The 27665-nt window shown below is 32.7% G+C and overlaps 3 protein-coding genes, 1 long non-coding RNA gene and 1 pseudogene across 5 annotated transcripts; all 5 read left to right on the top strand.

Moving 5' to 3' along the window:
• The first annotated feature begins 1311 nt into the window (after positions 1-1311).
• LOC110271338 (uncharacterized) lies at positions 1312-4770 on the top strand. Its single transcript, XR_002361981.2, has 2 exons — positions 1312-1741; positions 2511-4770. It is a non-coding gene; the product is annotated as an uncharacterized LOC110271338 (long non-coding RNA).
• A 9864-nt stretch (positions 4771-14634) lies between these two features.
• LOC107635359 (pentatricopeptide repeat-containing protein At3g29230) lies at positions 14635-16799 on the top strand. Its single transcript, XM_016338828.3, has one exon. The coding sequence runs from the start codon at positions 14702-14704 to the stop codon at positions 16541-16543; it is 1842 nt and encodes a 613-aa protein (XP_016194314.3). The 5' UTR covers positions 14635-14701; the 3' UTR covers positions 16544-16799.
• Positions 16597-21010, top strand: LOC107637305 (uncharacterized; annotated as a pseudogene). The gene is made up of 11 exons (XR_015881041.1): positions 16597-16635; positions 17236-17434; positions 17644-17937; positions 18214-18316; positions 18408-18537; positions 18602-18799; positions 18922-19027; positions 19099-19238; positions 19328-19451; positions 19604-19722; positions 20313-21010. The product of XR_015881041.1 is annotated as an uncharacterized LOC107637305 (transcript).
• Positions 21011-23766: 2756 nt separating this feature from the next.
• LOC110262358 (PPR containing protein (DUF179)) lies at positions 23767-25413 on the top strand. The gene is made up of 2 exons (XM_088485318.1): positions 23767-24062; positions 24465-25413. Exons 1-2 carry the CDS (start codon positions 23915-23917, stop codon positions 25232-25234), a joined length of 918 nt encoding a protein of 305 aa, XP_088341444.1. The 5' UTR covers positions 23767-23914; the 3' UTR covers positions 25235-25413.
• On the top strand, positions 25244-27588 carry LOC107635361 (putative mitochondrial saccharopine dehydrogenase-like oxidoreductase At5g39410). The gene is made up of 2 exons (XM_016338830.3): positions 25244-26235; positions 26767-27588. The coding sequence occupies exons 1-2, from the start codon at positions 25576-25578 to the stop codon at positions 27457-27459; spliced, it is 1353 nt and encodes a 450-aa protein (XP_016194316.3). The 5' UTR covers positions 25244-25575; the 3' UTR covers positions 27460-27588.
• Positions 27589-27665: the final 77 nt, after the last annotated feature.

The following is a 27665-nucleotide window of genomic DNA, read 5'->3' on the forward strand; positions in this document are numbered from 1 at the left end:
TATTAAGTATTGCAGATTTGTAAAAACTCACAAATTTACGTGTATTTATTTTTATATAAAGTTAATAAAAATTATTAGATAAAAATTTTGTTAAATAAATTAAATTATTTAAAAATTTTAAATTATATAAATTTTATATAAAAATAATTGTACGTGAATATTTATTTTTTTAAAAGAATTGTATTTATTGTAACAGTTTGATTTTCTAATATATTAAATTCTTTTAATACTAATGTTTATATAGCTTATAATTCCAAATTTGAAGTCATTAATTAAGAGAAAAAAGCATATCACTATTTTAACCTAAACGTGCAAGATTTTATATTTAACCACGATGCATTGGATTTTGGATCTTAGTAGCTTTAATTAGTTAAGAATTAAGATGCTTTCAATTTTGGGTTCTCATCAACTTTGTTACAAGTGTATTTAATTTAAGTATAAATAAAGTGTCGTAAGTAGTCATATGTATATATATAGAAACTTTTTATTTTTATAGGTAGAGTGCAAGAAACGAAGACCTGATGAAAGCTAAAAACACAAGTGGTGGTGTTGCTGAGACGTGTGCTGTTTATATTTGAAACTAAGAGTCAATAATGTTGTCACTCACCAAAACTAAGCAAGCAACAACAAATTATTTTCTTTACAGCTGCTATTGTCAACCTCAAATATGATTTTGTTGTTTGTTTTTCGTATAAGGTAGAGAATTGTTAATTCAATTTCTACATCTAGATTCTGTTATGTTTATGGCATATTATTTTATTACATTTACTCTACTAATTATATTAGATATATATTAAAATTAATTATTAAAATTAAATATATATTAGAATATAAACTATATATTAAAAATAAATTAAACTCTACATATATTTATATATAAATATATAATAATTAATTTTAATATACAAATAACATATTTTTATTCTAAAATTGTGATGTATGATTCAATATAGTATTCATTTTGTACAAAAAAAAGCCTTAGGATGATTGATAAGTTGGATCGAATCTGGTCGGTCTTGGTGGTGGTGCAATCGGATTCGGAGAGGGAGGGGCTGACACAAAAAACATTAAAATTAACTCACTGTTGTGTTGATGTTAGGATGTGTTAACAGAATTGACGGCGGGACAAAATTGTTCAATATTTTAAAAATCGAACCGGATTGACCGGTCGGATCGGTTTAACTACAAAATCAGTAAAAAACCGTTGAACCGGACGAGAACCGATCGGTCGGACCGAATCGAAACCCGGCCGGTTTACACAAAAAAAAGGGAAGCTCATTCGTTTCTTTCTCCCTTTCTCCCTTTCTTTCTTTCAGTCAGAGAAATCACCCCAACCCAACCACAAAACCCTAGCACTGTAAGCCTACACCACCGCCACAAGGAGTGGCATACTGCCGCCGTCCGTCGCACTCAAAGTTCGCCATCCGTCATCTAGCTTCCCTCGTGCTCCAAATCTTCAACCCCTGTTCGCTGTCACCGATCGCGGTTGCTTCATCGAGCTCGGCGTCCGTCGTCTTTGTCTGCTCAGCCGCGCTTCCGTCGCCGTTTGTTTGCCGTTCACGTTCGCGTCTTCGTTCGCATTCTTCGCCATTCGCGTTCGCTCGGCGTTCACCGTTCGCGTTCACTCGCTGTTCACCGTTCGAGTTCGCGTTCGTCTGGAAGCCACGTTGCTCTGCTTCAAACTCTGCCACCAACCCGCGCGCTCCACTCAGCCGTCGAACTGCTCTCTTTTGTCCCCACCGTGAGTTCCCTAAACCCGCCACCAGACAATACACTCACACAACACCAATACTCTTCTTCAAACTCTGCAACTTCTGATTTCTATTACAATAAGTAATTATTTGATTTGGTAGTGGTTTGGATTTTTTCATAGACTAAATTAAAGTTACAATAGTTATGTTCTCTTCTCTATCACATTGAAATTAAGCTTTGAATTCTCTTATTTCGTTTTAATTTTACGGCACTCAACATGTTTGATGAAATGCTTTAACCATATTTCTGGTTGGTTTTATAATTTCTAGCTTTTAGAAACTTAGTAAGTTGATTGCATGTGAAATTAGAATAATTGGATCATAGTAATTAGGAAATTTTAGCTGTACAAATAGCATCTTTGCAGAAAACATGTTAGCATGATGATTCCACTTGCATTAGTGTTCTTCTGGTAAATTTTTTAACTGTTATTGTGAACTTGTTAATTTGCTAATGGTTCTTGTGTTCTTCTGTTACTTTTATTTTTTTTGTTTTGTTGTGATTTTCTGTTATTGAATTTGTTAAGTTGATTTGCTAAATTGTTGGGCCGCTGTTGTTTTAATTTGTCAAATTGTTTGGTTGCTGCGACTTAATTTGTTGGATTTTCTATTTAGGTCTTGTTCTTGTTTATTTGCTAAATTGTTGTTGTGTATTTATTGTTTATTTGAGATTATTTACTATGCAGGTTTAGTGTCATCCCTGTTTTGGAATGTTTTATAATGTACTAATGTTTGTTGCTGTTTTGTAATTGCTGGTTGCAGGTTTAGTGTGATTATTGGTTAATGTTTTGGTTTAGTGTTCTCTCTTTTCCAGATTTCCCTTCTCCCTGTATTTCTGCATGTTGCTGAAATCTGAATTGGTAATCAATAAATTTGCCTTTTTGCTGTAACTCGGGACTTTACTAGGATTTGTTAAGTTTGTTGCTGTAACTTGCATTTGTTGCTGAATTTGTTGCTTCCCAGTCACAGAATCAGAACAGAATGCTCAGTCAGTGTTTGATTGATTGGCTTTGCTCACCGATTGTATTTGATGATAAATTTTAAATTGATAACTTTTAAATTTTAAATTTGCACTGCCCATGTTATTGATTCACTGTTCGTTCAGTGCTTTTTTGTTGTTGTTAATCATTGTGATGAGCTTTGTTAAAATTTGCACTGCCTATATTACTGAGTGTTCTTTCAGTGCTTTTTGTTGTTAATCATTGTGGTGAACTTTGTTAAAATTTGCACGGCCTATGTTACTGATTCATGGATGCATCCCTCTCGTCATTATCATTGGCATGAACTCCGAACCAAAGCCCCAACTCTCTGGATAAAATTGTAATGAAAGCTTATGGGGACTTTTTCTTCTACTTAAGGTATGAATTAGAATGATGAGGCCAAGTTGTGAATACACAAGTGTCAACGGACTATAATATATATTGAATTTGTGACATTAGAAGGGTGTAATAATAACAATAATGGAGTCATGTTACTTGAATATTGAGGTTTAACATTTAAACTCTCAGCTTCTTAGCCCTGTTTGATTCTTCATCTCAGGCAATTGAATCGAATCAACCAGGCCTTCTTTTTCTTTTTCTTTTAGTTGATTCTTAATTTTTCTAATATATGTAACTTTCTGAATCAAGTGGATCAGATTATGTAGTTTTCTTGATTTGGGATATTTTCGAAGACGCATTAGAAGAGCTATTTTATTATTATGTTTGCTAATAATAATATTCACATGTTCTGTATGCTTGTGATTGTTTCGGTGTTTACATTTTCTTTCCAAGTCACTTGCTGTGGTTGTTCTCTGAGTTAAGGCTTTGTATGTGTGTGTGTGAGAATGTGATAATGTTGAATGCTGTTGCATCTAATAGGAGTTCTTGGAGTACCCTCATCTTTGGTCCTTTATAATTTATTTATTATTTTATTCTAAAACGGTTTTTTCGGTTGAATTACCGGTTGGACCGGTTAGATCAATAAACCAGTGAACTAGTGACTAAAGCGGTTTGATGACCGGTCCGGTTTTCAGAACCTTGGTTAACTGATTCCTACGGCAAGACAACATTGAGTCATTTTTGAAACGTTAGGGACTTAAATAGGACGATTGAAACGTTAGGGACAAAAACGATACTTTCCTCTTTAGAGATTTATTAGTTTTAGAATCAAAAGTTTTGATCAAGGTTTTGAAAACCGATTCGAACTGATCGGTCAAACCGCAAACCGATAAGAATCACGGTTCAGTCATATGTCAAACTCGCAAAATAGAAAATTGGAGTTGAACTGTTAAACCGGTTGGAAATTGGTTCATCGAACCGAACCGAAATCTAGCCGGTTTTTTTAACTTGACCAAAAACGCTGCCGTTTGGTGACCTGATCCACTAAGCCCCTAACCATTACCAACCCAGCAACCCTAACTCACTACAACGGAGCAGCAGCCCCTCCTATCACCCTCGACCTTGTTGTTCCTTTCAACGCAGCGAGCTCACTCCCTCACTTCCGTTCAGCTGCCGGACTGCTCCTGCCGCCATCGCAAGTTGGAGCTTCGAAGCTCACTCCCTCACTCCTGCTCGTGCAGCTAACGTTTCTGCAGTGGAAGCACAGTCGCCATCGCAAGTTGGAGCTTCGAAGCTCACTCCCTCACTCCTGCTCGTGCAGCTAACGTTTCTGCAGTGGAAGCACAGTCGCCGGGCTCTCCTTCTGCCTCCGTCGCGAAGCTCTGTTCCACCGGTCAGCGCTGCTCCCCGTCTTGCCCAGGATCTGCTCTGCTCTGTTCCATGCGTGTAGCCTCTAGGTATTTTTTTTAAAACAATAATTGTTGAATAATCTGTGAACTTGTTATGGGTTGAATAATTGTTAATTAATCTGTGAAGAGGAGAGGGTGAGAGAGAGGGGGTGAGGATTACGCCAGGAGCATTTTTGGTATTCCAGAAAAAAAGAGAGTAAATTAGAGAAGGATAGTGCATTTTGGGTTTCTTTTTGTTCACTGCTTGGAACTTTGTTGCTGAGAATTGTACATGTCTAAAGATGTGCCTTCTGATATAATGATTTGCTAAACTGTGTGACTTCTGCAACAGTCTAACTACATTGAGTAGCATTATGCTAGACTATCATTTTTTGGTTTCAACTTTCAAGTTTTTTTCAAGAGGATTTACTTGAGTGATAATCCTTATTAATCTTTGAAAAAGTTTGTTCATTTTGGTTAAAATTGTGATTGGTATACTGTGTATTGGAAATATTACTATCTTTTGTTAAATGATGCTGATTTGTTCAATGTAATCAGTCTTTTATCAGGGAAAGAACAAATTGGTTAATTCAATGATGACTATTTTGATGAGTTCAATAATAATCAGCCTTGCTGTAAGTTGAATTTATTCTTGAAAATATCATTGAGCTAATTTGTTGATTGATGAAAATTATCAATAGAGTTGAATTTGTTGCTAATTATCATCAGTGGACCTTGAATTTGTTGTTGTCTTACGGAAATAATCACTTAGCTAAATTTTTTATTATTGTAAATTATCTTTAGAGCTAAATTTTTGGTTGATGAAAATTAGGATAGTTGAATTTGTTGTTAAAAATTAGAGGCCTGCTACACATACAAGCTTTTTCGACTTACAAGTTATACAAGTTGCTCCAAGTCTAAGAAAAAAACACGCGCTCCTTCAACAACACATTTACTCTTCGTCTTCTTCCTCAATCAAAACGCAAACCATCAAGAAAAAAACACGCGCTCTTTCCATCCACGTTCACTCTTCCTCTTCTTCCTCAAACAAAACGCAAACCATCAAAATTCAAAACAAACTACTACGATTCTGCAGAAACGTTCCAACTCTTCGCGAAGAGTAGAAGAAATCAAGAAGAAAAGATACAAATCTCCATAAAAAATCACCAGAAAAAAGGAAAAAACATTATTCAGGGTACTGTTTTACTGTTCCTTTTAGGTTTTTCTTCTAGATTGTCTCTGCCATGTGCCTCATCCTTAACCAACAAAACATTAAAAGATTTCAAGAAGAAATATACTGTCTCCCCCTATTTTGGGTGTATTTCTGTAATCCTTTCTGTAATACACCCAAACGATTACAGAAATACACCCAAATGATTACAGAAATACACCCAAACGGTTACAGGAATTTACCCAAACGATTATAGAAATACACCCAAAGGATTACAAAAATACACCAAAAATTCGTTGAAGTACACCTCATGCATATTTTAGAACTCTTTCTCTTTCTTCTCCTCATCTTCTGCTGCTTCTTCTTCTTCAAAAACGATTTCAGAGCTTGATGTAAAAAAACAATGAAAATCGAGAATAACGAAGAAAGAAAACAGAGAGAAAAGCACGTAAATAAAGAAGAAGAACAGAAAGAGGAAGAAGAACGTGTAGCAAGAAGAAGAAGAAGGAGAAAGAGAAGGAAAGAAACGAAAGAAAAGAAGAAGAAGAGGAAGAGGAAAAAGAACGTGCAAGAAGAAGAAGAACGAGAAAGAGAAAGCAAGAAACGAAAGAGAAGAAGAAGAAGAAGAAGAAGAAGAAGAAGAAGAAGAAGAAGAAGAAGAAGAAGAAGAGCTTTGCATCGCGTTTTGGAGGGTTTATTCGTTAATTAACTTGTAAAGCATACAAGTCCTAATGACTTGTATGCAGAGCTTTTCTCTAAAAATTATTAGTAAGTTGAATTTGTTGCTGTAAGTTTAGTATTTGATTCTTAGTATTGATGAAAATTATCATAATTGAATTTGTTTTTAATTCAATAAAAGAATAGATAAATTTAATTAACTCAATTAACTAGATAAGTAGATGATTGAATATTTATTATTGGTTTGGTTAATTCAATGAATATTTTTTTTTATTTCTTGTAACAATCTTAATGAGTTCAATAGGGATATAATGATGAATGAATAATAAATTGTTATTAATTGATAAGATCAAAATTAGATTTTGGTTGATATAGTATTTTAAATTTGGAAGATATTTTAAAGTTCATATTAGGCTATAATTATGTTTTAGAATGTTTATTAATAATTTATTTATCTACTTAATATACTAAAACTGGGTTTTCCCCCAGCTAATAAAGGTGACATGTCGATCTCTCGTGAGTCCGTTTTTCCTCCAAAATACATGAAATTTTCCATCTATTCTAAATTATTTTATAAAAAATATCTTTATTATAATTATATTATAATTATACCAATTTAGGAACATATCTTCATTATAATTATATAAAATCAATATTTAATGCACTATTAAACTACTTTTCAATTATCAATTAAAAATATTTTTAATAATTTTAATAATAATAATAACAACAATAATAATAATAATATATGATAATGATATGATAATGACACCAGTAGTCGTGGTAATCATGATAAGAATATTTGATTCTAATAATAAAATGATAAAATCTTATATCATTAATAATGCACATTAATTTTAAATATTTTTAGTTATTTTAATTATATTAATTATAAAAATATTAATATAATTTTAATTCTTATTCATTATTCAATAATAATAATAATAATAATAATAATAAATTGTAATAATAAAATTAAAATTATCACGTGGGTAAAGTAACAACTTAAAATTATAATAATTTATCACGGGTAATCATAAAAATTATAATAGGGTTATGTAAAATTATTTTTAGCATTAGCATATAATAATTGTACAAGTTATTTTTTTATTACTTTAACCCGTTATAATTTTATTTTTTTTATGATATTTATTTCAAACATTTTAAGTTATTATACCGTCCATGATAATATATCTCTATCCCCTTTCTATTTCAATCGATGTATATTAGGTATAATATTCTTATTTATTGTCCGAGATTTCTCTGATTATGATAGAAGATAATGATTCAAATTATGATATGATAAAATTATATAATTTTAACAAAATTAATATATGATGCATAATTACTGTATATAATAAAAAATTACCTTAATAATAAATAATTTACATATTTATTTTTGTTTTACTAAAGTCTATATATAATGTTTTTCTATGGTACATGAATCTAAATTTGAGAGTCAATTCATAATTTTATATTTTTTTACTACTTCATAGAATAAGAATGTATTCTTCATTTTTTATTGAAGTTGATCCTTTTAAGGTACAATTTATAATTTTTTATAATGTTTTTCATATACTCATTCTATTATATTATTCTTTTAATAATTTATTAATTGTTATTACTCTAAGTTATTTTTATCGTCTAATGTTTCAGTTCGATTGTCTTTTGCCACAATTGTTTATAATTGTACATTAAAATAAAACTTCTTACGTAGATATAGTGTGCTATTCGAAAACATATATTCAGAGACAGAAGGTGTCTCAGTTTACAGTTTTGGAGTCATCCAAATCGAATTGGAATTTAGTCTTTTAAGAATAATTTCTTTGCTTCTGTTGAATCTGTATTTAGAATGTATCATGCTCTAATTGCTATGCAGAGAGGTCAATAACCTCATCTAATAACTCCCATGAAGGATGTTGTTTGGAGTGGCACAAACGTGGAAGTCAGAAACAAAACTAAATTGGTAAGATCATTTTTCAAACACGATATGGAAGAACTCCTTTGTGGACACAACCAAAATCATCTTGATCAAGAAAATTTGGGCCAAAAAACCCATTTGTTGCCATTACTAGCTCATCATATATAAAAGTAATCTATGACAGATAACAAATGTTGATATAAATGTATTTTTACAAAATTAATTACGATTAAAATTAGTATATTACTTAATATATTAAAATTGGGTTTTTCCCTAATTAATGGAAGTGAGGTGTCGATTTCTCATAAATCCATTTTTTCGTTAAAATTGATACACTGTTTTCTCTTCTAAATTTATTTTATAAAAATATCTTTATTATAATTATACTATAATTAGCAGTTAAGTAATAATGCATAATTATACTAATTTAGAAAAATATTTTTATTTTTAGAAAGTACTATTTTTATGTAATGAAAGCACTATGCTTTCTTTTAAAATTATTTTTAAAAAATATCTTTATTATAATTATATTACAATTAGCATTTAACGAATAATCCATGATTATATTAATTTAGGAAAATATCTTTATTATAATGATATAAAATAATCTACTTAATATATTAAAATTAGATCTTCCTCCAACTAATGAAAGTAAGGTGTCAATTACTCATGAATTTATTTTCTTTTCAAAATAAAAGCACTATTTTCTCTTCTAAATTTATTTTAAAAAATATCTTTATTAGAATTATATTGCAATTAACATTTAATGAATAATGCATAAGTATACTAATTTAAAAAAATATCTTAATTATAATTATATAAAAAATTAAACATAAATTTATAATTCTAATTGACATAAATATGATACTAACGTTCATAACGGTAAATTGATATTACAATAATTAATTTCTATAATTATTTTTTTTACTACTAATGACTATATATAATGTTTCTTTGTGGTTAGTGAGTCTAAATCTAAGAGTCAAAGTAATCTTTTTTTTTTTCTAATCTGTTATTTTTCTTTGATTGAGCAATTGTTTCTAAGTAGATTTATAGGTCAAGTTCAAGCCACATCTCCTCCACGTTTTCTATGTTTGTCCGAAAATATTTGAAGTGGAGCATATAATGAGATTGAATTTTCTCAATTTAGGTTCAGTGTTGAAAAATTCGTGTCAACCTTGAAGAGACAATTCAAATATTGGTACTATATTTAAATTTTCTTCTCTTAAGCTTTTTGTATTAAAAATAATTTTATAACATATTGTATTTTTTCAGAAACTACTAGCGTTCTGGTGCATTAATGCAATGCCATTGAGGAGAATAAAAGTCAATTTAGTTTGACAATTTTAACAAGAAGATAGTCTAAATTTGTACGGATTCTAAGTGTTCAATGTTATGATGTTATTTCAGTTGGTTGTTACAATAATGACTCTAATCTATACGTAGCTAAGGATTAGAATAGATTAAATATTATTTAAATAATTTAATTCTAATATTGGTATTTGATTAAATTAGTTTTAGAGAAATTTAAATTGTTGTCTCAATTTATATATTATGACTATTCTTTTTGGGAATTTTTTATTTTTAATATTGGAGTGGTAGTGGTGTTTTTCTTAAATGTGGATTTTTGGGGTGTTATACTTAAATGTGGGATCGTTTAACTAGAGAAGGACCGACCGATTTGTGAGAGGTACACAAATCGGTGCCAGGAATTTGTGTAGGGTACACAAATCGGTGCCAGGGATTTGTGTTGGTACACAAATCGGTGCCAGGGAATTGTGTTAAAAAAAAATTAAAAAATTTTAAGTACAGAAATCGGTGCCAGGGATTTGTGTACTTCCACAGTTTTGAAAAACACAAAAAATTACCATGTTAAAGTATATCACCACTTTTACTTCCATAACAAAAAAAATTAGCCTTCTTTTTGGATGTCATTTTTAAACTTTTTAATATAAATTTTTTTCTTTTTTTATTTTATATATATATATAAACAAATATTTAGAATTATTTAATAAAATTAATATATATGTATAGATAAATAAAAAAATTATTATAATTTATGAAAATTATACATACGATGACATTAATAATAAAGAATAAAAAAAATTATCAAATGGTAGGCTCAAAAAAAATTAATCATGATAAAAAATAATTAATATATGTGATTTAACTTATTTTAGGTATTTAATTATTAAAATATTAGATATTAATTATATCCCGTTTACCGTGTTAAGATTTTAGACATAATCCCAATTTAATTATGGACAATGTCGGAAACATATATATATATATATATTAGTTTATTAATTTTCTATCACATGACATATTTATTATTATATTTTAAATTTAGAGTTTTCTTGATCTAACATTGCGGTGAAAGAATGACAAGCAAAAAAAAAAAAAAAACATGAGAACATTTCAAACATAATTACCGCTAATCTTTTTTTCTTTAGTTTTCAAATATATTATTTATTTAGACTAATAACTAAATTTATTATAACTATAGTACAATTATCTTTAAACTATTAAAATTATTAGTATATTTTTAAAATTATTGACATATTATTAGTATATATAATAAGCAATAGTAAATTTTCTTTCATATTAATCATTTAAAAAATTTATAATTTTGACATAATCTTTATTCTATTTTTTTTCCATACTTAATGACTATTAACTACTAACTACGATCCTATCAATAGTATCACCTATAGTAGATTATACAAAAAGAAAGTATGGAAAATAAAGACAAGAATTATAAGGCTATAGAAAGTCCCATCCAAGTTTGACAAGAGCAAGACGGCTTGCATAGAAATAGTTCTAATAGATGATAAGATTAGTTGATTTATTTATTAAATTTTTCAAGTAATGCTAAGTTCAATTTATAAATAGAGTTTAATTTCGATGCATTGACAGTGTAAAGTATTTTACACAGTCGTGCAATCACATCCGTTCTTTTGAATGACCATTCATGCGGTCAATGTGAAAGGTATTTATTTTTATTGATGTGTCATTACGTAATTAGATGCACGTGTAAAACTACTTTACACTGTCAGTGCATCAAAATTAAATTCTTATAAATATTTGTAATTCATATTTTAAGTTAATTTTATAAATACACCATTTCACAAGTCAAAGACAATTCTTTTTAATAGCTTTGAAAATGCTAATAGCTTTTATATTTAATTTATTTTGCAGTACGATAAAATTCATTGTTCAATTAAGAATTATTTGACAAAAATATTTGAGAATGAATTGGTAGAAAGGAAGGTCTATGTCTTCTCAAATTTTGAAATTGAGAAATCAAGCGGAATATATCTTCTGACTATACACACGTGCGAAATATCTTTTGAGAAGGAGTCACGTATAGTACATACGATCGATGATCATAAAATTTCGGATAATCATTTTAATTTACTTGCCCATGCTGATATATTAAAACAAACAAATGAACGATTCTACTTATTTGGTACGTAATTAATTTATATTAACCCACACAAAATTATTTTCCTTTTGATTTTAAGTTTTGCTAAAAAATTGTATAATAGCATCGTTTTATCGATAACAAAAATTTTAACAGTTTATTTATGAAAATATTTGAAATTGTATTGTGACTTTTTCTTAAAGATATATCCTTTTATTAATATACTATTGTTAGTTTTATCGCTTAACATAAAATAAATCAGTAAATTCTCTTTATTTTATACACGTACGAAGTTATAATTTCTTATATTATTCACTCATTTGTCCTTAATTTGGTACTTTTAATTCAATTTTTTTTGTTCAATTAGATGTTATTGGACTCTTGACTGAAAAAGAAAAACTTATATCATGGTCAAAAATAGAGAGAAGTGACCAGTACATTATGATTGATTTTTATGATTTACACTATGTAAAATTTCAATATTTTAATATGAATATTTCTTTTGCTAATAATTATGTGTGTGGTGCAAAATTTTTTTCTTTATGTATTGCTATTTACTCTTTTAATTTTTGCTTTTATTCAGAAATGTGAAAAAAATAAGATGTACACTATGAAATCAATTTACATTCCAATTATTTGATCATCTATGTGATTACCAAGCGACCGAATACATAATTTATTCTCTAATTTATAAATGTTAATAAAGACATTGGTAAACATATTGGTTTCGCATTTATTTATATATTTCATTTATTTATGTTATATTTGTAATTATATTATATCTATTTTTATCAATATATTTTTTTAAAAAATACCGTTAGTGTTAGTACATGGTGTATTAAATAAATTAAATGATAGAAACACGTAACTATTTTCTTTTTCAGTTAAAATTCAATAAAATACTGTAATTTAAACTTGCAATATCAAGATATTAATAGTAAAGTGGAGAAAAAAATGTAATATTATATCAAAGAAATTTTTTTAAATCATAATTGTAATTTATGATTGAAATCATAATTTAAAATTTTTAAACGAGATAATTTCAGAGAATTCATAATTCAAACATAATTTTTATACACTTAATAGATACATTCGAGTTAATACATTTAATACTATATTTAGAAAACACGAACAATACACATCATATTATTTATTAATTAAATTATTACAATTCAAATTAATTTTAATAAAATAATTTAAAATTTTAATTTTAATTTTATCATAGCACGGGTTACTGTACATTAATAGTTTGAGAATATTAAAATTATCATAAAAATTCGTATTATTTTATTCTCCTGATAAACAATTTTATAATTACGTTAATCATATAATTGTATATACTAACATTGATACAGTGTTGTTTCAGTATATATTTTGCAAGTATCAAGGAATAGCATTGAATTGTTATTCAGTAGGTTTAAATTATTTATTGTTTATTACAGAACTTTATACATTAGTATTCTCTATTAATTTGTTCTTCATTTTGAGTTAATTTTGATATGTTCTTATTTCACAGTAAACAAACATATAAAATTAAACTTTGTTAGTGGATTTAAGTATTACTAGATTATTTATAGTTATATTAAGTATATATGTTTGATTTATTGAAAAAAGTAGATTAAATAACTATTTTATAGTTAATACAATTAACACTATATTAAGAAAAGAAAAACAATGCATACAAGTTATTTTTTTTATTAGTTAAATTATTATAATTGAAAATAATTTTAACACAACAACTTAAAATTATAATTTCAATCAAAATTATAATTTCAATCTTATCACGTGCATGGCACGGGTAATTACACTTGTTATTCTATTATAAAACAGTTTTTTCGGTTAGACCACAGTTGAACCGGTTGGATCAATAAATCAGTAAGTCAGTGACTAGAACGGTTCGATGACTGGTTAGGTTTTCAGAACCTTGGTTTTGATTATTGTGTTTTTGTGTTCTGGGTATGCTAGTGTTAGAAGACTTGATATTAGGATTGGACACCATAATGAATATTCGATCTCTGTTCTTAGTTCTGATCAGAACATTAATTTTTTTGGGGATTCTGCTAGTGCTACTCATATTGAAATTTGAATCATTGAATGATTACTCTGTTTTGGATTGAATGATTACTGATTAGTTGATTCATTTTAGTTCTGTTTTTGTTCTTTGTATTGTTCTGTGTTCTTACTTTGAATGATTAGCTTTGCTCACTGCTGTTGTACTGTGATGTACTCTGTTTTGTTACTTTTATTGTGTGCTGGCTGAAAAAAATTGTGCTGAAATTGTCCTTAAAATCTGAAATTTTGATAATCCTTGTTAATCTTTGGAAAAGTTTGTTGCTGCTGGAGAATTTTTTATTGTGTTATTGTGTTTTAATTGTTGGTGTTGTTGCTGTGTTACTTTCAATTGTTCCTATTGGTGGTGTTGCTTTATTTTTAAATTTAATTGGTGTTGTTGTTTTAATTCTAAGTCATTCAATTTTTTCTATTAGGTATTATGCCTCTAGCTTTATTTTATTGTCATTCATCAATGATTAATTGAACTTTAATTCATTTTATTGCCTCTAATTCATTTGTCTTAGTTTAAGGTGAGATATATGAGTTTTTAAATATGGTGATATGGTGAAAAAGTTTTATTTATCTGAGTTTTGGCAAATGTTACACTATTTATCTGAGTTTTGCAAATGCTAGACATTAAAGTTTGAATAATATTTTAATATTTGTATTTTTTAGGGCATTTATTTATAATTTATTTATTATTTCATTATAAAACAGTTTTTACAGTTGAATCAGTGACTAGAACGATTCGATGACCGATCCGGTTTTTAAAACCTTGTTCTTTTCTGTTTTCTCTGTTTCAGTTTTTATAAAATTTCAAATGTAAATAAAACTTTGATGTTAATTTTGTTTTGCGTTTATTATAAAAATATATTAAATTTATTAACAATATTTAATAATTTAATATATTTTTATAGTAAACCCTGGTGGGAATAATTCGAGGGGTTTTGCGACATTTCATTTCAAAACCCTTTCACTGCAAAGTCACTGTCAGAGACAGATGCAATTGCCTGCTGCGGCGGCGCGTGCGCCCACATGGTTTTCCACGCGCCGCCTTCTCGATGAAAAGCTCTCTGACCTCCACCGCTGCTCAAACCTCAACATCGTGAAGCAAATCCAAGCTCAAGTCCTCAAGAACGACCTCCACCAAGACCCTTACGTCGCACCGAAACTCGTTGCCGCGTTCTCCCTCTCCCGCCACCTCCCCTCCGCTGTCAACGCATTCAACCTCGTAACCAACCCCAACGCCCACCTCTACAACACTCTCATCAGAGCTCAGGCCCAAAACAAGGCTCACCCGTCCATCGCATTTGAAACCTTCTTCCAGATGCAGAGGAACGGTGTTTTTTCAGATAGCTTCACCTACACGTGTCTGTTGAAATCTTTTGACGGTTATAGCTGTTTTCGGATGGTGCAGATGATCCATGCACATGTGGTGAAGTTTGGGTTTTTCGGGAGTGATATATTTGTGCCGAACTCATTGATAGATTCGTATTGTAAATGTGGGGGTGCTGGAATGAATGCGGCAATTTGGTTGTTTTTGGAGATGGAGGAACGGGATGTGGTGACTTGGAACTCTCTAATTGGTGGGTTGGTGAGAGGTGGTGAGTTTGAGAAAGCCTGCAAGGTGTTTGATGAAATGTCTGAGAGGGATGTGGTTAGTTGGAACATCATGTTGGATGGGTATGCTAAGGCTGGGGAGATGGGGAAGGCGTTTGAGATGTTTGAGGGAATGCCCGAGAGGAATGTTGTGTCATGGGCGTCGATGGTTTGGGGTTATTGTAGAGCCGGGGATATGAATATGGCGAGGATGTTGTTCGATAAGTGTCCTGGGAAGAACTTGGTGATTTGGACCACTATGATATCTGGGTATGCTGAGAAGGGGCTTGTTAATGAGGCAACAAAGTTGTATGATAAGATGGAGGGAGTTGGGATGAGGATTGATGATGGGTTTCTGATAAGTATTTTGGCTGCATGTGCCGAGTCTGGAATGGCTGCATTGGGGAAAAGAATTCACGCTTCTGTTGAGAGGCGGAGGTTTAGGTGTAGCACTAAGGTGTTGAACGCATTCATCGATATGTATGCGAAGTGTGGTTGTGTGGATGTTGCCCTTGGTGTCTTTAGTAGGATTGAAAAGAAAGATTTGGTGTCTTGGAATTCCATGATTCAAGGGTTAGGCATACATGGACGTGGTGAGAAAGCACTTGAGCTTTTCACGAGGATGGTACATGAGGGTTTTGAACCGGACAAATATACATTCATTGGTCTTTTATGTGCTTGCACCCATGCAGGCCTTGTCAATGAAGGGCGTAATTACTTCTATTCAATGGAGAAAGTGCATGGGATTGTTCCTCAAGTTGAGCACTATGGTTGTATGATTGATCTTCTTGGTCGAGGGGGACACCTGGAGGAAGCTTTTCAGCTTGTGCGCAGCATGCCTATGGAGCCAAATGAAATAGTCTTGGGAACTCTTTTGGGGGCTTGTCGAATGCATAATGATGTAGATCTTGCAAAAGCTGTGTGCGAACACTTGTTTGAGTTGGCACCCCTGGATCCTGGAAATTTCAACCTTTTGTCAAACATTTATGCTCAAGCAGGGGATTGGGTGAATGTTGCTAGTGTAAGGTGGCAAATGAAGAACACAGGAAGCCAAAAGCCTTCTGGAGCTAGTTCCATTGAGGTAGAAGAGGAAGTGCATGAATTTACAGCATTTGATCAGTCACACCCTAAATCAGATGATATATATAGAATGATTGACAGATTGATAAAGGACATTAGGCAGGTTGGATATGTTCCAAAGGTTTACGTCAGCCGAAGTGATGCTTATAGTTTTAACTTTTAAGAAATGAATATGATGATTTAATTGCATACGTTGCTGTTGTATTAAAAGTAAGGATGTCATCATATACTTCGCAGCTGCAGCTGCAGCTTGTGGTTTAGCAAAACAGAGAAATTGTATGCAGGGACCAGCTTGTGCTTACAGTGGCAGCAGCACTGTTGTAAAGCCAATGAGAGGGAACAGTTTGTAGTAGTTGTAAAAAAGAAGCTCTTCAAATATAATATACTGAGTGGCAATTCCACTCAATTGCACTTGTTAATTCGATTCTTGCTGAGCATTATTGATTGGATTTGAGACATTCACTTGAGCATAAGGTTATTTCTGGAGCTATATGTTATCTCTTATTTTATTTTAGTATGACCGCTTCTTGTATCTGATTCTGCATGTTTTGTGGTTGTGGATATGTGTCTGAGAGAACTCTCACTCAATCCCCCGTCTCCTCTTTTTGTGTCAGATTTGCAGAGTACTCATGGACTCTGAAATCCTGTTATATTCATGAGTGGAACAACTCAATTGAAGTGATTCACTTAAAAGTTTCTTACCCTAGTCCCTGAGTTACAAGCAACTGAAGCTATTGGAATTTTCTAGTTTCAACAAAGTTCCTTACAAGTATATTCTTGCTTCAATTTTCAACCTGTTTCTTTTCCATTCTGATTTTGGAACCAGGTTTTCAGTTTTTTGGTGTCATGTCTTAGATCAGTCACATGTACGAGGAGTGTCGACTGCTTGTTGCTCAATCATGTGGAGAGCTTGCAGATTTTGTACGGCCTGAGATTCGGGATTCTCTTAATTTATCTATTGTGCAGCAATTCTGCTGTTGTTGTTCGAGAGGCTGCGGCTTGTAATCTGGCTATGCTGCTTCCACTTTTCCCAGACATGGATAAATATTTCAAGGTCAGCCTCACTTAATTTGCTTGAGGCAATCATGAAGATTACTGACTTGAGACTTGGCTACAATATAAGCTCTAGAACAAGTTGATAAGGCATGGTCTAGGAATGGAGCCTTCTCCACTTGTCATAATATAAAAAAAAAAAAAAATTTAAGGAACTATAATTAAGGCTGAACAGTTGATACAGTTCTCTGTTGTTTTCTTTGTTGATAGGTGGAGGAGTTGATGTTTCAATTGGTATGTGACCCATCAGGAGTGGTGGTGGAAACTTCTCTCAAGGAATTGGTTCCAGCGTTGTCCTCCTCTTTCTGGGGTTGAAGGGTCTGCAGAATCACATCTCTGTGTCCTGGGTGAAAGAGAGTGCTGGAATATAGATATTCTTTTAAGAATGCTGGTGGAATTGCTTCCTTGGGTAGACCAGAAAGTGATAGAAACATGCCCCTTTTCGCACAACACTGAAACTACACAAGCTATGGTATCTACCTCATTGCTCGAAATGTATGCCAGGTAAGCTTAGCAAGAGGAGTTTACTTTGGCATAATACAATTAGGACATTTGAAAGAGTCAATGCCATTGACTTTGGGTGTTGATGTCCCATCCTCCTCGAAAAGGGATGGAGGGAAGGAAAAAGGTGGCACGTCATGTTTTCACAATCACTAGAATAGTATGCTTGATTCAGATTGCAATCTGTATGCATTATTCACAGTCATAGACAAGAAAGACTAATTTGTCCAAATCACACTGTCAAAGTTTCTCACGTCTTTCATGGTTTGCTTTTGCTAGGGGGGCAGTTGAATGGAAGCATGTTGAATGCTTTCCTAATTTGATAGAGCTGGCTTGCATGTTACCACAGAAAGAAGATAATCTTCGGAGCCAAATTTCAAAGGTTACTTTCCTTCTCTTTTTTCAATTGTTTTGAGTGTCTCTTGCTCAAATTGATGTTCGAGTTTCTGCTAATCAGTATTGTGTAAATGCAGTTTCTTTTATCCGTTTCTGAAAGGTTTGGGGATTCGTACATGACATGCATAATGCTACCTGTATTTTTAACAGCAGTTGGGGATAATGCTGATTTGACATATTTTCCTAGTTCCATCCGTTCTTTTAATGGTTCTTGAATCTCCTCTCTCTAAAGGTTCAAATACTTGTTTTGTATTTGACTATTCGCTTGCAGGTTTGAGACCAAGTTCCGCTGTTGTTGATAGGCTCTCTACGATGTGTCTTACCACTTTTGTTGGCTGGTGTTATGGGTGCTCCTGGAAAACGAACTGTTAGCAGAATATTTGAGGAAGCTGCTACTAGAAGAAAACCACATGGAAAATCCACCAACAAAGTACTCTCCTGAGATTATCAATGCTATCCGTTTCATCTGGTTTGAATACCACCACATACATTATTCAAATATAATTGCACTTTTTCACCCAATGTTCTTATGGAGCTTTCTTTCTTTATTAATATTTTGTGTGATAATTATGGAGCTTCTTTATAACGCAGCATATACGAAGAAAACCATGGTTTGATATTTACTATACTGTGGGAAATGGTTGTTAGCACTAATGTAAACATGAAAATAAATGCCGCCAAACTGCTTAGAGCTATTGTAAGCTGCTTTTTTTTTTCTTGGTTTCTAGTTACCTTTCGTATAAATAACATCAATGTCTTCATCAATAGGTCCCGTATATTGATGCAAAGGTTGCTTCAACTCATGTTTTGCCTGCCCTAATTACTCTTGGATCTGATCAAAACCTGAATGTGAAGTATGCAAGTATAGATGCATTTGGTGCTGTGGCTCAACACTTAAAAATGACACGGTATATGTTATTTTTGTTTCTCCTCGGTTTCTATAAAGATAGTGATGTCAATGCATTTCATATTCATGATCAAATGAGGTATCTTTCAGATTGTTGACAAAATACGGGTTCAAATGGATGCTTTTCTTGAGGATGGCTCCCATGAAGCTACTATTGCTGTTATTCGTGCATTGGTGGTGGCAGTGCCACATACAACAGAAAGACTTAGAGATTATATCCTTAACCTTGATTTTCGAAAAAATATGTTCAAAAACTTGCTTAATGTCCTGACATTTTTGTGTCATTTCCCGTAGCCATTTGCATTTTTTTTGTTGGCTTTCAAGATCTCTTAGACTGTTCGGTGGTTTTCCTTTAACTCAACATACATCTTTTGTCCAAGATTTTCCAACTTACAAGTATGCCAAATGCAATAAGTGATTTGATGCGTAGACGAGAGACAGAGAGAATGCATTTTGTGAGGCAATCCGTGCTCTGGATGCTACAGGTTAGCTGATTTAGTTGATTATATATCAAGCTTGCATCTCCAAACACTTCTCAATGTATTTATGCTGTTTTAATGAATTCTTAATAGTCCAGTATTGAAGTTGCACATAGTGACTAGCTAACAGATACTTGTTCTCTAATCTGTTATAGGCTTTGGAGTGTTTAATCTGTTGCATTACCATTTTTTACATTTCCATAAGTTAGGCAGAATGAGATGTGCTTGGAATGACCATGGTTTTTAGCAAAAGAATCCTTAACTCTTGTTGAACAGTGGCTAGGTTTTATGAAGAAGTGTGCTATTCAACTGTTGATAGTAAGACATTTGTTTGGTTAATTGTAGAAAATAGACAATATATCCCAAAAAAAATACAAAATAGAATCATGATGTTTATCTAGTCTCTCATTCTTTACATATCCTCACCAAAATTGTCCTAATTTTAATAATAATAATAGGAAAAAAAAGAGAATCTTTTCACACTACCAGTATTTAGCAATCTGAACTGCAACAATCTTATTGTGAACATTTCTAGTTTACAAGTTCTGATCTCTCAGACTTTATTTTGATGATGCTGAACATTTATTTCTTAATAGATTTCCCTGCAAATAGCATCTGGGACTACCTTTTGCCTGCTATACAGAACCTCTTGAAAGACGTGGAGGCACTGGATCCAGCCCACAAAGAAGCTCTTGAAATTATTATGAAGGAAAGATCAGGGGGAACCTTTTATTCTATCAGTAAGGTGATGGCCGGCGCTCATCTTGCACTTCCAACATCAGTCAGCAACATCTTCGGTGAGGATGGGTTGCTTGGAAAGAAAGATACCACTACTGATCGGTCATCAGAGGCTGCTTCGTCGCCAAATACTGGTGCACCTTCACCAGCAGAGGACACTAGATTCAGGCGCATCATGCTCGGAAACTCCGGTCACATGCTTCGTGGCAAGGGAAAAGCCCAAGAGGATGGTCAAAAACAATAAGATGCATGTACTTCATCGTGATTCTCATACATCAGGTGAAGGTTGCTTTTGTTTAATTTATTAAGTATCCAACCACCAAGACAAGCCCACTTGTTGGGTTCTAAAGTTTCTCATACAAATTAGACAGTTCTTTAAACTAAAATATTCATGTAGTTTTATCTATTAGTTTAAGATTTTGGGATAAGTAATTATATGGCATTGTATGATTTATATATCTGATCTTCTGTTAGAGGAGACGGTAAGGATTGTATTGTAACAATACAATCTAGATGATTATATTAAGTTTATTTAAAGAACATTTGTTTTTCATCATGATCATACATATGAAATTTAGAGGTTAATTAAATTTTCTCATTTCACCTTACAAATTAACCACTCTATCTTCTACTAATCCACCTAATCTTTTCTAAAATTTAGTATTAGATTTCAATTAACCTAATTCGCCAAGCTGGATTTCATAATACAAGCACCTCTCTAAGGTTATTTTATTATTATTATTATCATCATCACAAGACTATCACAAGAAAAAGATAGAGAGACAGATGGCCAGGTAGATATGAGAAATTGAGAATGTGCAGAAAACAACGTATGTATGTATGTATGTAGGTATTATTATGTTTATTATTTCTTCATTGATTCACGGATCCTTGCTGAGTAATAATGTTTATTATTTCTTCATTGATGCCTTATCAATTTCGATTCGATTCCAAAATATATAGAATTTGAAGTGTGTTTATGACTTTATGTACGTGTTTGCTAGCTTGCATGCTCCTTCAGCAACTCGAAAATAATGACACTTTTTAAATATTCATTATGAAGGATGCTAAATATAGTGTGGAAACAAAGGTCAATTTATCATTTTTTTTCGATATTTTTCTTTTTCGATATTTTTCACGGTGACTACACAATAATGTAAAATAAAGTGAAAATTCACGTGCATTTATTTTTATGTTAAGTTAAAATTGAGAACTATTAAATAATAATTCAATTCAACTAGATATTCTTTAAAAATGGTACAATATTTAGCTTTTTATTATAATAATTTAAAAAAAAAAACACATCTAAAAATTGTGAATAGATTTACTGATTTAGTATCCTTTTAAAATTAAATACATATTTAAAATACAAACTAAATAAAACTAAAATTTAAAATTTAAAATTTAAATTTTTGTTTCAAATTTAATATATTTAATTATTAATATATTATAATTTAAATATACATCTAAACATTAAATTATTCAAAATTCAAAATTTTAATTTTAAAATTCTAAAATAAACCTTAAACCATATAATTATTAATTAAGCCCATTCAAAATTCTCGTAGTAGAGAAGTCACATTTATTCCAAATCCAAAACCCAGAGGCTCACATCCAAAACTCAACTGCGCGCACTTTGAAAATCCAGAGGAGTCATCCTTCATCGCCGTTCGTCCGCGCCACCGTCCTCCTCAACCCTCATCCTCGACGCTGTCTTCCTCCACCTTGGCGCTTATCCATAACATCGCATTCCTCTCCTTCCAAGCTCATCTTCGTCGCCTTCCTCCTCTGCGTCGGAAATACTCATCGGGTATTTGGATGTGGCTGTGTTGATAATTTTTGTTCACTATATGCATGATTTGTAGTGCTTTCTCTCCCCTATCTTATCCTTTTTTTTCTGTTAATAATTCTTGTTGGCTTTTTTTTTCCTCTAATGAAAGGCATAATAATTTTGGATGTATTTATATTGTTTTTATTTTTTTTCTGATTAATTAAAGTATAATTTTGGATGTGTTTATGTTGTTTTTTTAATCTGGTATAATTTTAAATGTGTTTTAGATGTGTTTATATTGTTGTTGTTTTTTTAATTCTGGTTACTGAAAAGTTGCATAATTTTGATGTGTTTATGTGTTTAATTGGAGCCAGCTGAGCTTGTAATCAAACTGTTTTGGATGTGTAGATAATTTTTGTTTACTATCCTGCATTATTTGTAGTAGTTTGTCTCTTCTTTTTTTTTTATTAATGAAAGACAACATAATTTTAGATGTGTTTATATTATTTTTTATTTTTCTCTTGATTAATGAAAGGTAACGTAATTTTGAATGTGTTTATGTTGTTCTTATTTTGTTTTTTGTTTGTTTGAATAATCAAAGGCAACATAATTTTAAATGTGTTTGTGTTTAATTAGACCAGTTGAGTTTATAATGATATTCTAATTTCGAATGTGTAGATAAAATACTTACATGAGTTTTTTTATTTAAAGCAGAGAATTTTGCTATATGAGAGAGAGGAAAAGAGTGCGAACGAGAGATTGGTGATGATGACGTTAGGAGAAAGGGAGAAAATAAAGGAAATGCTTTATTATAGTGATAAGAAGTTAGAAATTTTTAAGTTAATAAAATTTAAAATAATAGTGATTCCTTAAAAATAGGAAATATAATTAATTAAAATAATAAATATTAAATTTAAAGGCTGATTAAAGATTGATTTGTGTTGTATAAATAGTATTTTTTATAATAATTTAGTCAAATTTTTTAAATATCTAACAACTTTTAATTATCAATTTTATATGAAAATAGCATTTTTTATTATAATTTAGTCAAAATTTTTAAATATCTAATAACTCTTAATTATCAATTTTAGATGAAAATCTGCATATGAATTTTTTTTAGAATAATTTAGGTCACGAAATTCAACATTTATAGTCAAACTTTAAATCATTTATGTTGGAAAGGTGATCAATTCAGTCAAACTTTGGTAGTTAAACACTTAAATCTTGTAACTGGCCAATTAAGGATTAATCATTTAAACTTTAACAATACTACTAGTGCTGATTAAGCTTCTTTCCTTTAGCTGTTAATGCCACGTATACTCCTCTACAATCTCGAACATCCACAACTTGGAAACCTTTTCAATGTTGGAAGTTATGGCATAATAGTAATAGACAAGTGGCATAGAACTTGACACATAATGCACAAAAAGGTTAAGGTTTTTGTCCATCCAAAACCAACCAATAAAAGCACCGGGAAGCACTATGGTTTTTGTCCTCTTATGTGGCCTTTTGTTAAAGTATATCCATTGGCCCATACTTCCAAGACACACACATTGGATGAGATGCAAAATACAAAAACTATACGCTATATGTGGTGCACATTAATCCTTATTCCATCATTTATACACTTTTTTCCATCAAACTGTTCCCATTGTTCTTTACCCTTTATTTTGAAGGATCTCAGTTAACATGGAAGCTAGTTTGCTCGCCAACAATTCCTTCACCAAATCCACAGAACAACTGATTCCCACAATCAGAGCCGGATCTTTAGCATTCTCCAAGAGATTTTCTCAACAACTCCGGTGCAAAAAAGTTAGAGTTCCTTATCATATATCATGTAAGTTCTTCACTTTCTACTAAAATCTACACTATGAAGTATGTTCTCATATCTACTTTCTCGTACATGATTTTTTTGTTAAAAATTTATTTAATGAATTAATATATGAAAGTACTTCAATCTTTGATGTGAAAATTTCTTTACTACTTTCATGTATATATTAGTTATTGTTAAAAAAAATATCTAGCATGAATGAGCTTAGAATTTAAGGCACAGAGTAGTATGCAGATTATACAATGTCATATATCATATATATGCTTAGCCCATTTTAATAACTATTAGCAGATATCAAAAAATAATTTTATAGTAAAAATTTAACTAATATTGACTAATTATAAATTAATTTTTAATTTTATATATAATTATGATGTATCAAATTTTAAAACGAAATAATCTTTGTAGGCTGCCACTCATCATCATCACCATTAGATGATGACAAACCTACACTGAGTGGTGACTGGAGGGCCTTCAGGGCAAAGCTTGTGCTTGGAGGACTGCAATTGCTAAGGGCTGATGAAGCCTCTTCAATGGCTGATCCAGACACTGTTGTGGATCAGCCTCCACTAATAACCATTGGTGATAAATGGGCCCACAAAATCCATGAGCCTGAAAAAGGTTGCTTACTCATTGCCACTGAAAAGCTTGATGGGGTCCACATATTTGAACGGACGGTGATCCTTCTTTTGTCAACTGGGCCATTAGGCCCATCAGGGATCATAGTCAACAGACCATCATTGATGTCCATCAAGGAGACAAGATCAACAGCTCTGGATGTGGAGGGCACATTCTCTAATAGTCCATTGTTCTTTGGAGGGCCCTTGGAGGAAGGGTTGTTTTTGGTGAGTCCAAAAGAGAGTGGTGGTGATGAAAGTGATGATGGGGTGGGAAAGAGTGGGGTGTTTGAGGAGGTGATGAAGGGGTTGTATTATGGTGGGAAAGAGAGTGTGGGTTGTGCTGCTGAAATGGTGAAGAGGAATGTTGTTGGGCTTGGAGATTTTAGGTTTTTTGATGGGTATTGTGGTTGGGATAAGGAGCAATTGAAGGATGAGATTAGGGCTGGGTATTGGACTGTGGCTGCATGCAGCCCAAGTGTGGTTGGGTTGGCGAATGTTGGAAGTATTGGGCTTTGGAATGAGGTCCTTGGACTTATGGGTAAAAGGAAGGTCAAATGAGTAACACGTGTCCCACGTGTCAAACAGATGGAAAAACTTTCAAGCAAGCGGTGTGTGATTCAACGACATTCATACAAAATGAAAAAAGCTTGTAAATTGAAATGTTGCTCCTTACTTTTGTACTTAGTTGGTTTACGAATTGAGAAATGATTTAAATCCAATGTTTAACTTCATTATTATATTAGGATTCTTTTGAAAATACAATGAATAATCATTTAAATATTTTTCCATTTAAAAGTGTAACACTTTGTTGAGGCTTCAGAGTTTTGAGATAAGTAAAAATCGCAGCACAACACATCAACTTGTCTTCCTTCCTTCCATAACCCTGAACCATAGAAGCAATGAATAAACCTCGATACGACGCCGTAATCCTAGGCGTCTCAGGATTTACAGGCAAATACGTAGTCCGTGAAGCCCTCAAGTTCCTCAACGTCCCATCCTCCCCACTCAAATCCATCGCACTTGCGGGCCGAAACCCATCTAAACTCTCCCAGGCCCTCCAATGGGCCATCGGGCCCAGCAAAGGCCCACCTCCCGATATCCCCATCCTAACCGCCGACACCTCCGACCCCTCCTCCCTCGCCGCAATCTGCTCCCAAACCTCCATCCTCCTCAACTGCGTCGGCCCCTTCCGCCTCCACGGCGACCCCGTCGTCGCTGCCTGCGCCGCCGCTGGATGTGACTACTTGGACATCTCCGGCGAGCCGGAGTTCATGGAGCGGATGGAGGCGAAGTACCACGACAGGGCTGCAGAATCGGGGGCGCTGGTGGTGTCGGCGTGCGGGTTCGATTCGGTGCCGGCGGAGCTAGGGTTGATGTTCAATTCGAGGCAGTGGGTGGCGCCGGCGGTGGTGAACAGCGTGGAGGCGTACGTGAGCTTGGAATCGGAGAAGAGGATCGTCGGGAACTTCGCCACGTACGAGTCGGCGGTTCTCGGTGTTGCGAACGCGAAGCAGTTGCAGCAGCTGAGGAGGTCAAGGCCAAGAAGAGCTAGGCCTGCGGTAAGTCCAAGCTTGCATTTCAATTCTCTTTAGCTTTTCTTGCTCTGTGTATTTTTTTATTGTCATTATAAAAAAAATATATTTAAAAAAGGTGATTCTTGCAATAGATGATAGGGTTGAAGTGAGTCAACTACTCAAATTAGCTTATGTGCTGGTTCAGACATGGTTGATTATCAGGTTGATAACTTGAGCTTGACCCAAGGATTCTAGGCTTCTAGCTCTCTGAGTTTTGTTATATTCAATTCATTAGTTTCATTAGCCGATTGATATTTCATATTTTATCCAATAAGGTACACTAATACTAGAGAAGATAATTGTAATTTCTTATAGTGGATCTAGCTAGAAATAGGTCTGTTAGGTATGACAGATTGTCTCTCTTGATAGTGAGAAAATTGCTCATATGAGTTTTGTGTATGCTTTTACAAATAAACAAGTGTTGTGTGCAATCCTTCTCTGCCACTTTTGCATAGGTTTTGTTGGTGTCTTTTTTTTTTTTTTTTTTTGTGTCAAGCTGCATTTTCATGCTTGTAGATTGCTGGCCCTCCTCCTTCCAAAGGATCAACTATAGAACACCAGAAGAAAGTTGGCCTTTGGGCAGTAAAGCTACCTTCAGCAGATGCAATAGTTGTCCGAAGAACTCTGTCCACTCTAACAGAAAACCCCGGTGGTCTCCAGGGCATGAACGAGAGCGCCGATGCAGTCGCAAAAAGGGAAGCCTTCTGGTCATGCGTGAAGCCAGCTCACTTTGGTGTGAAGATAGGCTCAAAATCTCTATTGGGCATACTCCGGATCATCATGGTGGGCATATTCATTGGCCTCTTAGGTAACACTGGTTTCGGAAGGTGGCTTCTCTTGACGTTTCCCTCGGTCTTCTCTCTCGGTTGGTTCCGCAAGAAGGGTCCCTCAGAAGAGGAGGTGGAAAGTGCATCATTCAAGATGTGGTTTGTTGGAAAAGGTTTCAGCAATGAGAGTAATGCTTCACAGGGAAACAGAAAACCAGACATGGAGGTAATAACAAGAGTATCTGGACCTGAGATTGGGTACGTAACCACACCAATAATTCTTGTTCAGTGTGCTCTCATAGTTCTCAGCCAAAGGAACAACCTACCAAAAGGAGGAGTTTATCCTCCAGGGATTGTGTTTGGTCCAACTGATCTTCAAGAAAAACTTGAGAAAAATGGAATGTCTTTTGATGTCATCTCAAAAAGCAGCATGTCTTCGTGACTTTTTTAGTTTCATAGTTTGCTCTTAATATGGAGAAATAAAATGTGCATAATACTGTTGTTTTACCAAGTTCTGCTTTAGATGTTTTATATTTTAGCAACTTAATACAAGACTAATTCCTGTGGCTAATTTTTGTCTGTGGGAGTGAGATGAGTTATATAGAAGTTACACAAATCAGAGAGGTTCAATTTCTGTACCTCAAATTT

Source organism: Arachis ipaensis, chromosome B4, assembly GCF_059453495.1.
Source record: "Arachis ipaensis isolate K30076 ecotype BB chromosome B4, ASM5945349v1, whole genome shotgun sequence".
Classification (NCBI taxonomy): domain Eukaryota; kingdom Viridiplantae; phylum Streptophyta; class Magnoliopsida; order Fabales; family Fabaceae; genus Arachis; species Arachis ipaensis.